This window comes from Paramormyrops kingsleyae, chromosome 18 (genome assembly GCF_048594095.1).
Source record: "Paramormyrops kingsleyae isolate MSU_618 chromosome 18, PKINGS_0.4, whole genome shotgun sequence".
Classification (NCBI taxonomy): domain Eukaryota; kingdom Metazoa; phylum Chordata; class Actinopteri; order Osteoglossiformes; family Mormyridae; genus Paramormyrops; species Paramormyrops kingsleyae.
Window position 1 is genome coordinate 9932886 of NC_132814.1, and position 15013 is coordinate 9947898.

A 15013-nucleotide genomic window follows, 5' to 3' on the forward strand; every position below is an offset into this window, starting at 1 on the left:
TGTCCCGCCTCGCACCCCCCAATCACAGACGCACTTTTTCCAAGGCATTCCCCAGTGCCGTGTTTAAATAGAGGAATCTGAAGAAGGTCTGTGTTTCCTTTCAGTGCCTAACAGGGGTGCACTCTCTGCTCTGATTCAATTTAGAAAATTTGCTTCCAAAGAATCACCAGTTTGTTCTTTTAAAAGTATTTTAACAAAAGAAAATATTCCAGGTGAGCGTGTGCTGCTCCTTGTCACACGACTTGGAACCACACTTATGCTGGCAGGTAAGAAGTCAATCTTCACAATCAATGAAGAGGCAGCATTAACTGTAATACCTGTAACATAATTATTTTAGTTTTTTAACGCATTCTGTTTTCTGTTAAGTATTATCCTTCCTCAGTTGGCATCGTGATCCTTCTCTTGGGCAACTCAGCAGTGTCCGTAAAATTTACTTCTAATTGTATTTTGTAGAAAGAGAAAGAAAATTGCGAGGCTTCTAACATCAAAGGATGACAGGAAGCCTTTATTTTTTTTGTACTTTTTATTAACGTGCACTTTTTCCCCATGCAGTAACTACAAAGTACATGTTTTTTTTGTTTGTTTGTTTAGAACTTAAGTGTCTCTTAGATGAACTTCACTGTTTTGCAGTGTCCGGTCACTGAAATCAAGTTCAAACTAGCCTGCTAATCCGTGAAGTTATTGCTTTTACCTTTTAAGGTATGAACTTCTGGATGTTCAGCTTTTTCAAAAAAAAAAAAAAAAAAAAAAACTATATATAGTTTGTATTTCTTAAGCTGGTGCTGTTTAACTTTTTTGTTTTTGACGAAGCTTCACAGCTCAGTGTTTTTTCCATGAGCTTCTATGCAAAAGGCTGCCTGTTAGCCCTTTCTCCCTCCTCCTCCTCTATCCCTTTTCCTTCCTTTCACCGTGGTAATTTTCTCAGTTTCACTCCTGTTTTCCCAGCTCCTGGCCTTTCCGTTTTGATTTACTTCGTTTTTACGTAAGAACCTATTTTTCATATCTGTGCTTCTTCCCCTCTTTATAACTCTCATAGCTTTGAGTGCAGCTGGATATTTGACCAAAGCGCGTCATGTTAAGTATCTTGTTGGCGTAAAACCAAGTCTCCTCCAGGGCTTTCAGCCAGTACCCTGTCACTAGTCCCATTAACCCCACCCTGACTGCGGCTCTTTCAAGTTAAAAGTCATGCAAAGCAGGCATGCACATATGCCAGTGGCTATAGCTAACCACACCCCACCCCCTCTGCTGCAGGCCGCTCCTAGGTCTGTGATTGGGCCGGCTGTATGATCACTCTGCAGTTTCGTGTGATGGCTGCGTTCTCAGTGTGTATCGATTGTGCGTATCTAGTCACGACACAAGTTTGCGGATTTCAAGTGTGATTCCTAGTGTGGGTTGTTCCCTCATGATCTCTTCACTGGGATTTTTTTTTCCCCGAAACATCACAAAGACATTAACATGAGCAAATGATCTTAGGGGACCAGATGTTTGTGCAGTGGAGTAAAAAAGGCTCCCGGTCCAGCATTTGTTCTCTCAATAGACAGAGATCTATGAAGGTTTATCTACAGGCATGAAGAAAGTATTTATTTAAAGATTAAATGTTTGATTTATTTCCAGATGTCATCAAAGACACATTATTGGAGATTACAACACAATTAAAGAGGAGACGCTGGGAATCCAGAGAGAACTGCTGTAGTTTTAGAAAGAGAAGGCGGTCTTCAGTACCTTAATATTGACACTGCATTTGCGAATACCTCAGTAAGAAGGTAACTGTCAACGGGCCCCTTCGTACCTTTCATATCACCTCAATCCACTGACCATCATGTCCCGCTGGGCGCGTAAAAACAAAAATGACAAAACGACGGAAGTGGTGCGGACCGTGACAGAAGGGCTCCGGTCTCTGTACCGTAAGAAGCTCCTGCCCATCGAGAAACATTACGGCTTCCATGACTTTCACTCCCCGAGTCTGGAGGACGCCGACTTTGACAACAAGCCCATGGTGCTGGTGGTGGGCCAGTACTCCACAGGCAAGACGACCTTGATCAGGTGATTATTAACCTTGCGCATGTGCTGTTTGTGTGGCAAGCGAAGCCTTTTGTTAGTGCTCCGTATTCTTTGGATTGTTGATTTACTTCTATCAAACCATCACTTCCTATACATTTTTATGCATTTTTCTGTCACTTATGGAGTTAATGATTCTGTCGGGTAATACATTTTGATTTACAATTCTGCAAATTTATCATTGATTTCTTTGATAATACATATTATGTTATAGACGTGTAATACCTAGAATAATATATTCCCTGTCTATACAGCACAGTGCCAGGACAAGCATTTCACTGTACGTTGTACGAGTATCACTTCATGTGACAAATAAAGAACTTCGAACTTTGATTAAAATATATTTAAACATGCATATGTAAAATACCTGAAATTAAAAAAAAAATCTGAATAGTTGTGGATGTACTGCAGTGATATCTGGTCATCTGTAAACATAGCAGAACTGTGGTCTGCTCTATCTCTGTTGTTCAGCTGTAGATACCAGCTTGATTATAAACTGAGATAATGTGGTTTCCAGGTACCTGTTGGAGCAGGACTACCCAGGCAGCCGTGTGGGCCCAGAGCCGACCACCGACTGCTTCACCGCCATCATGCATGGAGATGTGGAAGGCCTCATCCCAGGGAACGCCCTCATCGTCGACCCCAACAAGCCCTTCCGGAAGCTCAATCCATTTGGCAACACTTTCCTCAACCGGTAAGGGAGAATTGTGCAAGGAGGCCGATGGAGGGAAACGTGAGAGAGACTGAGGCTGAACCGGAATCTGTCTGTGGGGCAGTGGAACGAGGGGGATGGATTGCAGAGAAATGTTATTAATCTTCTGCCCTGAGGAATGCAAAGCCTGTGTTTTCCTGTACTCTCTATAGGGAGGGGCTTATCTTGTGGAAGGACTGAGAAATCCAGTCCTTGGGGATCCATAGACAGTCCACATTTTTGCTCCCTCCCAGCTCCTGGTAGGGAGGGAGTAAAGATGTAAACTGTCTGGCAAGGAACTGGGAGCTGTGAGGGAGCAAAAATTTGGCCTATCTGGTAGAAAATTGGGAGGGAGCAAAAATGTGGACTGGCTGGGGGTTTATGAGGACCAGACTGGGAAACACTGTTCTAGAGAGCAAAAAATGCTTTGGCATTTAAAGGAAAAGCTTGTTAAATTCCTCTTGAATGATAAGAACTGCAGTGGATTGAGTTAATAGAGCTAAATCGGCTAAAGGGTGATACAACAGCAGTGATTCAGACTGTTTATCTTCGAGCCGCTGGTTCCCAGTGCTGGCAGCATTGCTTGCTAAACTTCTGCTCCATATTGGCTTTTAAGAATCTCTGGGAAACAGCCTCTCCCTTTGCAGCCTGTATAATTCAGCGTGTATTATTCTGCCGAGTGGCATATTTTAGATTAAATAAGACTGCTTTGTGTGCAAGGCTCTAAGGTACATCTGCTGGCACATTTAGCTTGTTAGCTCTTTAGTCTTATGATCTTTAAGTCTATGTGACAGCGGCTGCTAGTGAAGGCAGATTAGACCGGGAAGTTGTCTTGGGTAGATGTTGAGCATTCAGTATTGTTTCATTTTGGCAGTGATGCTGAGTGTGTTTTTCCTTCAGGAAGTTGTATATGAAAGGGCCTCTTGCACACAATGGACTAAAGCTGGTGAAATAGATACCTGTGAGACTTTATTATTGTGTTGTTATTGAAGGTTCAGTTGATGATTCATTATGCTCAAGATGCATTCATGAAGATGTCCAATTTTTGTTAGTGTTTAAATATATTAAAAACATTATATGGTTAATTGGTGCTATATGGTGATGGTCCTGTTCTCTGAAGCATAATAAGGCCATTGAATGTATGTAATATTGTATTTGTGCCAAATCCAAGTAAGTGACTTTAACAATTGCTCCCGTGCAGTGGTCACCACTGTAACTTTAACAATTGCTCCCGTGCAGTGGTCACCACTGTTGCTTTAACAATTGCTCCCGTGCAGTGGTCACCACTGTAACTTTAACAATTGCTCCCGTGCAGTGGTCACCACTGTTGCTTTAACAATTGCTCCCGTGCAGTGGTCACCACTGTAGCTTTAACAATTGCTCCCGTGCAGTGGTCACCACTGTAGCTTTAACAATTGCTCCCGTGCAGTGGTCGCCACTGTAACTTTAACAATTGCTCCCGTGCAGTGGTCGCCACTGTAACTTTAACAATTGCTCCCGTGCAGTGGTCACCACTGTAGCTTTAACAATTGCTCCCGTGCAGTGGTCGCCACTGTAACTTTGACAATTGCTCCCGTGCAGTGGTCGCCACTGTAACTTTGACAATTGCTCCCGTGCAGTGGTCGCCACTGTAACTTTGACAATTGCTCCACCAGTCAATTCTGATCAACATGTCAATCTTCCAGACATTACTAGTCGATCATGACAATAATACCACTTGCCCCCCTCCAGATGGCAAAATATATCAAGGGGGGGGACCCCCTCACCCCTCCCATAGAGCCAAAATCTCTGTAGACCCCAGGATTTTTTTTGTAAAAGTAGCTCCCACTGCTCCAATATCAAGCTCTATCCAGAAATACCAACAACTGTTTAGACACGTACAGTATAATATATAGCTATTTTTGAACATTTGGTTAAGAAACAACAGTACAATCGACCCTTCTTCAGTACAATCGACCCTTCTACACTGCGTCTTTCCCGATCGCGGTTTCAGTATATTGCCCCTGACTGCCACTATGTAGAAGAGTCGGCTGTAATTTATATTATTTTGCTGCCCTTTTTCTGATATGAAGAATCCTTCTCACGTCTCCCTCTCTCTTAGGTTTCAGTGTGCTCAGATGCCCAGTCAAGTCCTGGAAAGCATCAGTATCATCGATACACCTGGGATTCTATCTGGGGCCAAGCAGAGAGTAAACAGAGGTGAGCAGTGCGGATCATGTGGGAGCTTGTGGGATCATGTGGGAGCTTGTGGGACCACATTGGAGCGTGTGGGATCCTGTGGGATCATGTGGGATTGTGTGGGAGCGTGTGGGATTGCATGGGAGTTTGTGGGAGCGTGTGAGATTGTGTGGGAGCATGTGGGAGCATGTGGGATCGTGTGTGATTGTGTGGGAGTGTGTGGGATTGTGTGGGAGCTTGTGGGACCACATTGGAGCGTGTGGGATCCTGTGGGATCATGTGGGATTGTGTGGGAGCGTGTGGGATTGCATGGGAGTTTGTGGGAGCGTGTGAGATTGTGTGGGAGCATGCATGTGGGAGCGTGTGGGATCGTGTGGGAGCATGTGGGATCGTGTGTGCTGGGGAGAAGGAAACATGCTCAGAGTTGGCCAGTCTAACTGAAACATGCTTAATGTCCCTTGCACACTCTGACCCCTCTCCTCTCCTGCAAATGCAGGTATAAGGCACATGTAAGTAGTTCGAGACTAACAGCATCCAGAATGAGAGGCTACAGTGAATCATAAGGAAAAGCTCTTAAGGTGGACAGCTTAGAAGGTTTTTAAAATGGCTTCTAAATTAGAGAGAAAAATAATTTGTGTACATCTATGATTTAGCAAAGGGATCTAATTATGTTTCAGGTAATGTGGTAACAGGTGAGGACCAAGCTCTCGATTATGTTCAGAACGCAATGCCCTCCACCTATTTCAGCATTTGTAACATGTCAGGAAGACGATGATGGTCAGTGTGTATGACTGTTATGAAGAAGGAAGGGATGGAGAATTACAGAAGGCATTGGACAGGAAGGATATATGGACTGGGTGTGGATGGAAAATCAGTCAAGGCAGAGGAGGAAAAATGTAAACATCTCAAACCCAGCCAACATACAGAAGGCAGCAGGACAAGATGATTCTTTTATGACTTATTTTGCCCTGCTGTCAATTTGACAAATTCTACAATAGTCAAAAATGAGGCTGAGAGATGCTGGCAGAATTTATTTTTGATCGATACTTCAATATTGAAGCTAGAAAGGAACACTGGTTTTAAGAACAGTTCTCTGAATTTGGTGAAATAGAGTTCACATTGGCACCGTATTAAATAGGGTATACATATCTCCTGATAAAATATTTTCTCTTTTCTCTGTGTCTCATTTTGACCACATATGACAAATGGATAAATATGATTTCTAAGTACCACTTAAAAAAATAATAATTCATATATTCAAGTTCTCAGTGATAATATGGCACACAGTCACAAAACACTAAAATTTAAATGCATAACTTTACAAATATGCAATTGTGTTTAAATAATACTATGAAAACAAAGATTTCCAAGAAACCACGAAGTAAAAACTTGGAGCCGTATCCTACTGTCACCCCATATCGCTCTCCTAAAATCCAAGTTTTATAAATTTGCCACTTAATCTTGTTTATACATAAAGTATATTATATCATACTCATATTACACATCTCCAATTCAGTGATTTCAGATAAAATCTGTTCTAATTTGTTGGTGCGATACACAGGATCCATTTATGGAAATGGAAGACAAAATTAAAACCTTTATCTATTAATTTACACCGCCAGTGCATTTTGTCATTCTGAAATATCAGTGACTAGAGGTTGCTGGCTGGTTTGATTCATCGGTCTTTGGGAGCTTCAAAATACATTTTATGTCACACCTTTACAGTGTCTGGCTCATTTAAGTGGAATAAATATTTCAGCATGTTTCAGATAAAATGCAATGTAGACCTAATTGTCTGGTATGGCTATTATTGGGCACAGTACATAGCTCAGGAACAGCTGCGAATGCCAGCCCTGCTACGTGAGTCTTTAGCTTTTCGTGCATGTTTGCAAACTCCCAGGCAGTGGAAAATGTAATGCAGGATGAATCACCCATTGTCTACTTTTTAACTATTAGACAACTGCTGGTGTGGCCTGTTTGGCTTAGGAAACAATTTTTATGGTAAGGGTTAGACTGTAATTCACTGGAATTTTAATACTAATATTTAAGTTATGGCACTGATCGTCTTGCAGCCAATGTTGGGGGAAGTTACCGACAAAAGTAATCCATTACAGGCAGAGGTGGAAAGTTCAGGTCCAGAAAGGAGAAATCCAGGCCAAGGTTTTGTTTCAACCAACCAGCTGAATACTCTGTGACTGTGCCTCTTTATGCTCAACTGATTGGTTGGACCTGAATTTTCCACCTCTGTAATGGATTACTTTTGTGAGTAACCCCCCCCAACACTGCAGCATTTCTTTCTGACCTGGAGGGGCATATTTTTAAGATGGATGCTTCAAACCACAGAGCTCAGTGCTGATGAGCATTGCAGTGGTGATTATCCATACACCATGGCTGAATTAAAGCCCAGATGAAGTTTATTGGTATGCTCAGTCATGAATATTCTGGAACAGTGCCTTGAACAATGTGTTCTTCATCAGTCAGGCGTCAGTTTGGATTACGTCCACATCCCTTCTTCAGAATTCCTGACACTGGGAGCCGTGCTGCACATCACTGACTGTGTGTGGCATTTTGCAGTCATCATGCTGCCTCGAAGCAGTGTAAAAATTTTGTAGCAAAATAAATACATTATTGTAACACAAGAAGAATTACTTAATTTCCAATGTCTAATGTCACCCTTTACTGTCCTAATATTGTTTTGTGTATTTTTAATTAAATATGAAGCAGCTGAAAGTATGACGTTATGGTGATGTTAGAGATCAAACTACTGTATGTGGAAGCAATTAAATACTCTGAGATGGCACTTCTATTCATCTAAAATACATTTTAAGTAGTGTTCTAAGCACACTACTTTTTTTTACAAAAAATCTGTCATATATGTTGCAATTTTATTTTTAAATCACTCAACTGAATGTAACTTATTCATTTCTGTAATTTATCCTGTAAATCTAAATGGGCGGAGTTGGCTCAGTGGGAGTTGATGCTCTGCATGTGACTGGAAGTGATGTCACCATTGGGCCCTTGAGTAAGACCCCTAACCCCCGATTTCTCCAGGGACTGTCTGACTCAATCACTTTGGATACAAGCATCTGTTCATCATTTCATAAGCAATATTTTAAAAGAGGTTTGACACACACCATACCTTAGAATTGTATAAGATGAGCAAAGCTAACCATATTATCCTTAGCAGTGCTGTCTCTGTGCTTCACTGCCAGCGACGTTCTCTGTGCTTCACCGCCTGCAACACTGTCTGTGCTTCACCGCCTGCAACGTTCTCTGTGCTTCACCCCCAGGGTATGACTTCCCAGCAGTGCTGCGCTGGTTTGCCGAACGTGTGGACCGCATCATCCTTCTCTTTGATGCCCACAAGCTGGAGATATCCGATGAGTTTTCTGAGGCCATCGAGGCATTGCGCGGCAATGAGGACAAGCTGAGAGTCGTCCTGAACAAGGCCGACATGGTGGGCACCCAGCAGCTGATGCGGGTGTACGGCGCCCTCATGTGGTCACTGGGCAAAGTGTTTGGGACCCCTGAGGTGCTGCGGGTTTATATCGGTTCTTTCTGGTCAGAGCCGTTGATGATACCAGACAACCGGAGGCTATTTGAGCTAGAGGAGGAGGATCTTTTTGCAGACATTCAGAGCTTGCCTCGAAATTCTGCTCTGCGCAAACTCAATGACTTGGTCAAGAGGGCTCGTCTGGTCAGGGTGAGTATTCTACATATTTACAAATAGATATACAGTGATCCCCTGCTATATCACAGTTCAGCTATCGCACCCCTGCTATATCGCCGTTCAGCTATCGCGCCCCTGCTATATCGCCGTTCAGCTATCGCACCCCTGCTATATCGCCGTTCAGCTATCGCGCCCCCGCTATATCGCTGTTCAGCTATCACACCCCTGCTATATCACAGTTCAGCTATCGCGCCCCCGCTATATCGCCGTTCAGCTATCGCGCCCCCGCTATATCGCTGTTCAGCTATCACACCCCTGCTATATCACAGTTCAGCTATCGCGCCCCCGCTATATCGCCGTTCAGCTATCGCGCCCCCGCTATATCGCCGTTCAGCTATCGCGCCCCCGCTATATCGCCGCTCAGCTATCGCGCCCCCGCTATATCGCAGATTTTTCTCCGATGCATCACAGTTCTCTGCGTATCGTGTACCTTGCTTATGGTGGTGTTTTAATAAGTTTACATGTGTTTAAAGCGTGTGGGAGGGGAATTTTAAGGCTTAAACTATTAAAAAAAATATATTATTTATATGGACTTCCTATATTGCGGATTTACACCTTTAGCTGATGGGTCTGTAACGTAACTTCTGCGATAGGTGGGGGATCATTTTATTTAAATAAAGCTTTTCGGTATTTAGGGAACTTGAGTGCTAGGCCCTAAAGCAGAATTCAGAAGTTAGGTAGAGGTTACTGAAGAAAAAAAAAACAACTATCCATGGTCATTTTTGTCAGTGATTATACTAGTAACCTTGTACCTCTCAGTAAAATGAAACCTGAATAATATTCCTGACAGAACAATGGAAAAAAAAGTCTTAATTTATGGTATTGCAAGTATTAATATTATAAGACAATACAGATAATTAGCCAAAATTATGTCTATTTAGGAAACAAATGGATAAGAATATTGATATTGTGATGCAATTCTAGTGTCTTATAAAAGTGTCTCTCTACCTGCTCTTCTGTAAACCCCAGAGGATCCATGTCTCTGTTCTCTCCCTGCTCCTGGCAAAAACACGGGCCGTCTGGGGGTCCCTGAGCACTGGGCTGAGGGACGCTGCCTTATAAGATTACAAGCAGATTGGGTTCCTCTAAAAAATACTAAGTTTCCTCTCAAATTGCCCCCCCCCCCCCCCGTCAGGTTCATGGCCACATAATCGGCCACCTGAAGCAGGAGATGCCCTCAGTTTTTGGGAAGGACAATAAGAAGAAGAACTTGATCCACCAGCTGCCTGTCATCTTCTCGAAGATCCAGCTGCAGTATAACATTTCCTCGGGAGATTTCCCGGATTGTGCCAAGATGCAAGTAAGCATATGCATTAGGTCACAGGAGATGTTTTACGTGATTTGATGGGGAATTTACATTTTGCCGAATGTTTTACTGATGAAGTTTAAATATATTAGTAGTTTTTGAAATTTATGTTAATATTCCATTTCTTAATCCAGTGTTTCCCTACCCAGTCCTCGGGGAACCCCGGACAGTCCACTTTGAGAGGAAGCAAAAACATGGACTGTCCGGGGTTCCCCGAGGACTGGGTTTGGAAATACTGCCTTAATCAACTGGTAAATTGAATTAGTCACAGTTTAGTATTGATGGATCATTTCCATTTTACTATATTCTCAGTCATTGGTGTGAATTTTCAACTTAATGGGATGCGAGTATTAAAACCCCTGATTTTAAAATTCTTTGCGCTTTGAGCAGGTTCCTGTCTTGTAGCGATGCTTCTAAAACTCATCTGATTCTTCTGCAGGACAAACTTTTGGTGCATGATTTCACGAAATTCAAGTCCCTAAAGCCCAATTTAATGGCTGCCTTGGATGAGCTGCTGTCTACAGATATTGCCAAGCTGATGCCCCTGTTGCATCAGGAGGAACTAGACGCGGGCACCCAAGCAGGGGTTCAAGGGGGGGTCTTTCTGGGTTCCCGTGGAGGTCCTTTCCAGGAGGGGGATGTTTTTGCCGAAATGGATGAGGATGGTGACGAGAGTGGGGCGGAGGAAGAGGACTGGGTGGTGATGAAAGACAAGCCCAAGTATGATGAGATCTTCTACAACCTCTCACCCATAGAAGGAAAGCTGAGCGGCAGCAAGGCCAAGGACTGGATGGTGAGCACCCGCCTGCCCAACTCCGTGCTTGGCCGCATCTGGAGGCTGTCGGACGTGGACCGGGACGGCATGCTGGATGCTGATGAGTTTGCCCTGGCCAGCCATCTCATTGAGGTCAAACTAGAGGGGCATGGGCTGCCCCAGGAACTGCCTGCTCGCCTAGTGCCCCCATCCAAACGGCGGCACAGAGGCTCAGATGCATAGGCAGCATCTGTGGTCATTATTTCTTTGCCTTTCTCCCCCTTTTGCCTGTCCTGTCACACTCCTTTTTCCTTCATGTCCTCACAAACCACCCAGAAACCTGTAGCGTGTAACCTTTGTACCTGTTATACAAGTATGGGTTCACCATTGACTAAAATATTCTGTTTTGCATTCCCAAAGAATTTTGCTGATCTTGCAAACATCTAATGAGTAAGTCACCAAAACGTGTGTCCTGTGATGCTTCTAATGTACTGTTATACTTGCACACTTCTTTAACTTCTGTAATCATCCTAAAACACATCTGGACTCTTCCTTTGCAATAAACTTTACTTTTAAAGTTTATTCTGTAGTGTGGGCTAAATATATTGGTTATTAAGCAAATGAGGATAAAGGTGTAACCCTTTACCGACATCTGGCAATTCTACCTTATTCACATAAATCCCACAATCCCAACCATGTCTGGTTTTGTGTAACCATTTCTTTTAATATGATGCTTGCTTTTTTTAATGAAATTGGATACCTTATACTGCTTTAGAATTACTCAAGGATGTCTACACTTAATTACTAAGTGTTATTGATGCAATCAACATGTTTTTCAAGAATATTCCAGCAAACAAATGACTGTGATCTCATCAATATTCAATAAAGTATGAATACTTTAATACTCCAAAAGAATGTGGAGAGTAAACTTCCGTTTCAGGGACGGAGATTAAATGTACCTGAAAATTTGTACATTTTAATTCAATGAATATTTAACTACTGGCTGTTTTAAATTGTAGATATAAAACTAATAGACCTTGAATACATTTCATTTTTATCCAAAACCCTTTGCAGCTTTACTCGTTTCATACAGTCTGATGTCTTTCTATGCCAGGACCCGTCCCTAATTATCTATTTATAAAACTATAACATGCCGTCGCTTAATTTAGTTATACTACTCAGAAACCGTGAGAGGCTCTAGGTGTGAATATTTATATGTTTTGAGGGTCCCTGGGGACTGGCCTGAGAAACGGTATTGAGTAAATAAAAGAAACCTAAGGTCTTATGTTGTTGATTAGGTAATATGTAAATCGTTATACAAAGTAGTGACAGTAAAATAACCCAGCTTGTGGTCTGTTTTGTGCTGTGTTGTCACTGTACTGATAGTCACGTTCGCAGATAAATAATCTTTCATTTTATATTAAAAGGAGCTTTTCATGAAGCAAAGAATTTAAAATTTTTGTTAGATGTTTGCCTACAGTTTGAATAATTTAACAACAAAATTAGATACATGCAGGACAAGCAGGGAAGATGGATGGATGGATACATTTGTTTGTACTTTTTCTTTGTGTGCATCCTCAGCTTCTTTGCAGGAATGTTCATATAGAAATGTAGTGTTTAGGAAATGTCGTTGCTCTTCTTGATAAGAACATAGTGTTCTCCCTTGCCCCCTCCTTCAGCTAAGTTGAGGCTTTAGGGTAGAAATCAATCCTGCAATGCTCCAGCACAAAGTCACAGGGGGAGCCTGGAGCCTGTCCCAGCCAGGGGAACCAGCCAGGGGAACACCCTAGACAGGATGTATTTTGCATCAGAAAAATATTTCATGGCTATCAAGTGACATATGAAATATGAATGAACTGAGGAAGCTTCACCTGTTCACAGATGGCCAGTACAAAAGCTGAGGATAAGTGTAGCATGAATACATTCAAAACTTTATGTACAGAGCGTTTGTGATAGAATGGATAAGACAAGACAAGACACGTGGCAACCTTTTGAAGACACAAAGGCAGAAAAAAAGAAATTCACTGGAGCCAAATAAGACTGCAAGAGCTTGACAAAGCAGCACTACAGAGAAGCCAACGGGGCAGTCAAAGGAGTGACAAGGGCAGATGTACATGGAAAGCGTTGCCAACCAGCAAAGGAGATCAGGGGAAAGTCTTCTAGATCACGAGAATGATCTGTAGAGAACCTCATGCAACATACACCCTTATTACGGACAAGCAAGGCAGACTACACGCAATAGAGAAAGAGCAGGAAGCGCGTTGGGCTGAGCAGCTCAAAGAAGTCGAACGGATTAGCACCAACAAGCGGAACAGACATCTAAGAAGTAGAGACGGAAAGAACTAATAGGAAACCATCATGATTTCTTAAGAACTGAAAAGCTCCTAGATGTGGCAACCTGGATGTAGATGTTCCATGTTAGCTAAAATCCTCCGACCACTGCTTACATCGAGAAAATACCAGGCTGGGAGCATTAACCAGCTGTAAGAGGAGAGGGTGTGTTTGTCAGGTCGTTACTCTACATAACCTCATAGAGCTAAGCATGGAGTGGCAGAGACGATTATGCATCAGCTTTATTGATTTTGAGAAAGGCCATGGCAACCTCTGATGTATACTGAGAGCCTACAATATATCGCAGCAGGTAGCGCTCACCTTCAAGAGCTTCTATGACAACTTCACCTGCAAGGTGGGCAATGGTCAATACAGCTTCCAGGTCAAGCCCAGTGTGAGCCAGGGATGCATAATGTCAGCATTTGGTTTCTTACCTGGTCATTGACTGGGTAATGTGAGGCACACAGACGACCAAACCAGCAGCATCACATTGACCTTCTTCATTATGCTGAAGGAACTCGACTATGCGGGTGACACACACCAGCACATGTAGGGAAAGATGTCCCAAAGATCTGAAGATCATCCATCCATCCATTGTCCAACCCGCTTATCCTACTGGGTCACGGGGGGTCCGGAGCCTATCCCGGAAGCAAAGGGCACGAGGCAGGGAACAACCCTGGATGGGGGGCCAGCCCATCGCAGGGCACATTCACACACCATTCACTCACACATGCACACCTAAGGGCAATTTTGCAACTCCAATTAGCCTCAGCATGTCTTTGTACTGTGGGGGGAAACCGGAGCACCCGGAGGAAACCCCACGACGACACGGGGAGAACATGCAAACGATCTGAAGATCAGCACGAAGAAATCAGGTGACATGCCACTCAGGATAACCCTTCACCAGACGAGGTGGATGGCAAAGCCCTGACCATGAGCGAAGAGGTCGCCTACTTAGGCAATACTCTCAGACCTGATGGAAGAACAAACAGCGACATCAAGAGCAGGTCGAACATTTGTTGGCTTTTGGTCCCTTTAATGGCTGTTCTTAATTTGCGTTCATTTTCAATTTATTCCAATGTTTATCTATTTAATTTACTTATTTTCCTCTCCTTCTTACTTTGTACAGCACTTTGGTCCAACGTGGGTTGATTTTAAATGTGTTATCTAAACAACCCAGGAGGTGTACAGTAAGATTGCTATTCTTGGACTCGGTACCCAATAATAGGGTTTATTGTTATTTATAATAGTCCCAGTCCAATCAAAACCATTGATTGGAAAATAAGCTGCCTCAATAATGTTGATGAAGTTTGCAAAAGTAAGTAAGTAAGTAATTGTACAAAGTGTTGCAAAATTTCTGGTCATCTGAGACCCTAAAGAGCCAACAGAGTGATGCTCCCACCCAAAATCATCTGTACAGCTATGGAAGAGGAAGGCGACATCTTCTCAGCAGGGACTAGGAAGCTTCTCAAAGCTTACAGAAAATTGGATAGATCATGTAACAGGAAATAACAGAGAAATCCCGTTTCAGTCTCCTGCACACTTAAAATCATGGTGAAAATGTATGTTTTAATAGAACAGTAATGCAAAGCCACAAGCTGAAGTTGTACTAGAATTGCAACAAAATTAAACCGAGTATGTCCTTGAGATGGCCCAGAAAAACTTCCTAACTTGAATACTTGCTATGAAATGAATGGAAAAATTTTAACCTTTTTTTACAGTATTACAAAACATGTTCAGGTATGTATGTCTAAATTCCAGCTATTTTGCAAACAGATGAATGAAATCGGTTAACTAAGCCCTATAAGCACATGCAATCTGGCACCCATAAGCACTATAACATTTGGTCTCTAGGTTACCAGCCTGAAAAACAATGAGTCACTTTCCCTGATGCCAAAGCGCACACTTTCATTTTCCATTCTCCCCTGCTATCAGGCTTTTACACTTGCACAAACTTGTTCTCTG

General features: G+C 42.7%; 1 protein-coding gene across 4 annotated transcripts; it reads left to right on the forward strand.

Moving 5' to 3' along the window:
- Positions 1-35: 35 nt before the first annotated feature.
- Positions 36-11299, forward strand: LOC111838034 (EH domain-containing protein 2-like). 4 transcript variants are annotated; one of them, XM_023800591.2, is made up of 9 exons: positions 36-266; positions 631-699; positions 946-982; positions 1615-2043; positions 2576-2752; positions 4851-4948; positions 8218-8630; positions 9793-9957; positions 10403-11299. In XM_023800591.2, exons 4-9 carry the CDS (start codon positions 1820-1822, stop codon positions 10958-10960), a joined length of 1635 nt encoding a protein of 544 aa, XP_023656359.1. In that variant the 5' UTR covers positions 36-266; positions 631-699; positions 946-982; positions 1615-1819; the 3' UTR covers positions 10961-11299. The 4 variants fall into 4 exon arrangements, with proteins under 4 accessions (XP_023656359.1, XP_023656357.1, XP_023656356.1 ...); XM_023800589.2 differs by lacking the exon at positions 946-982; XM_023800588.2 differs by lacking the exon at positions 631-699.
- Positions 11300-15013: the final 3714 nt, after the last annotated feature.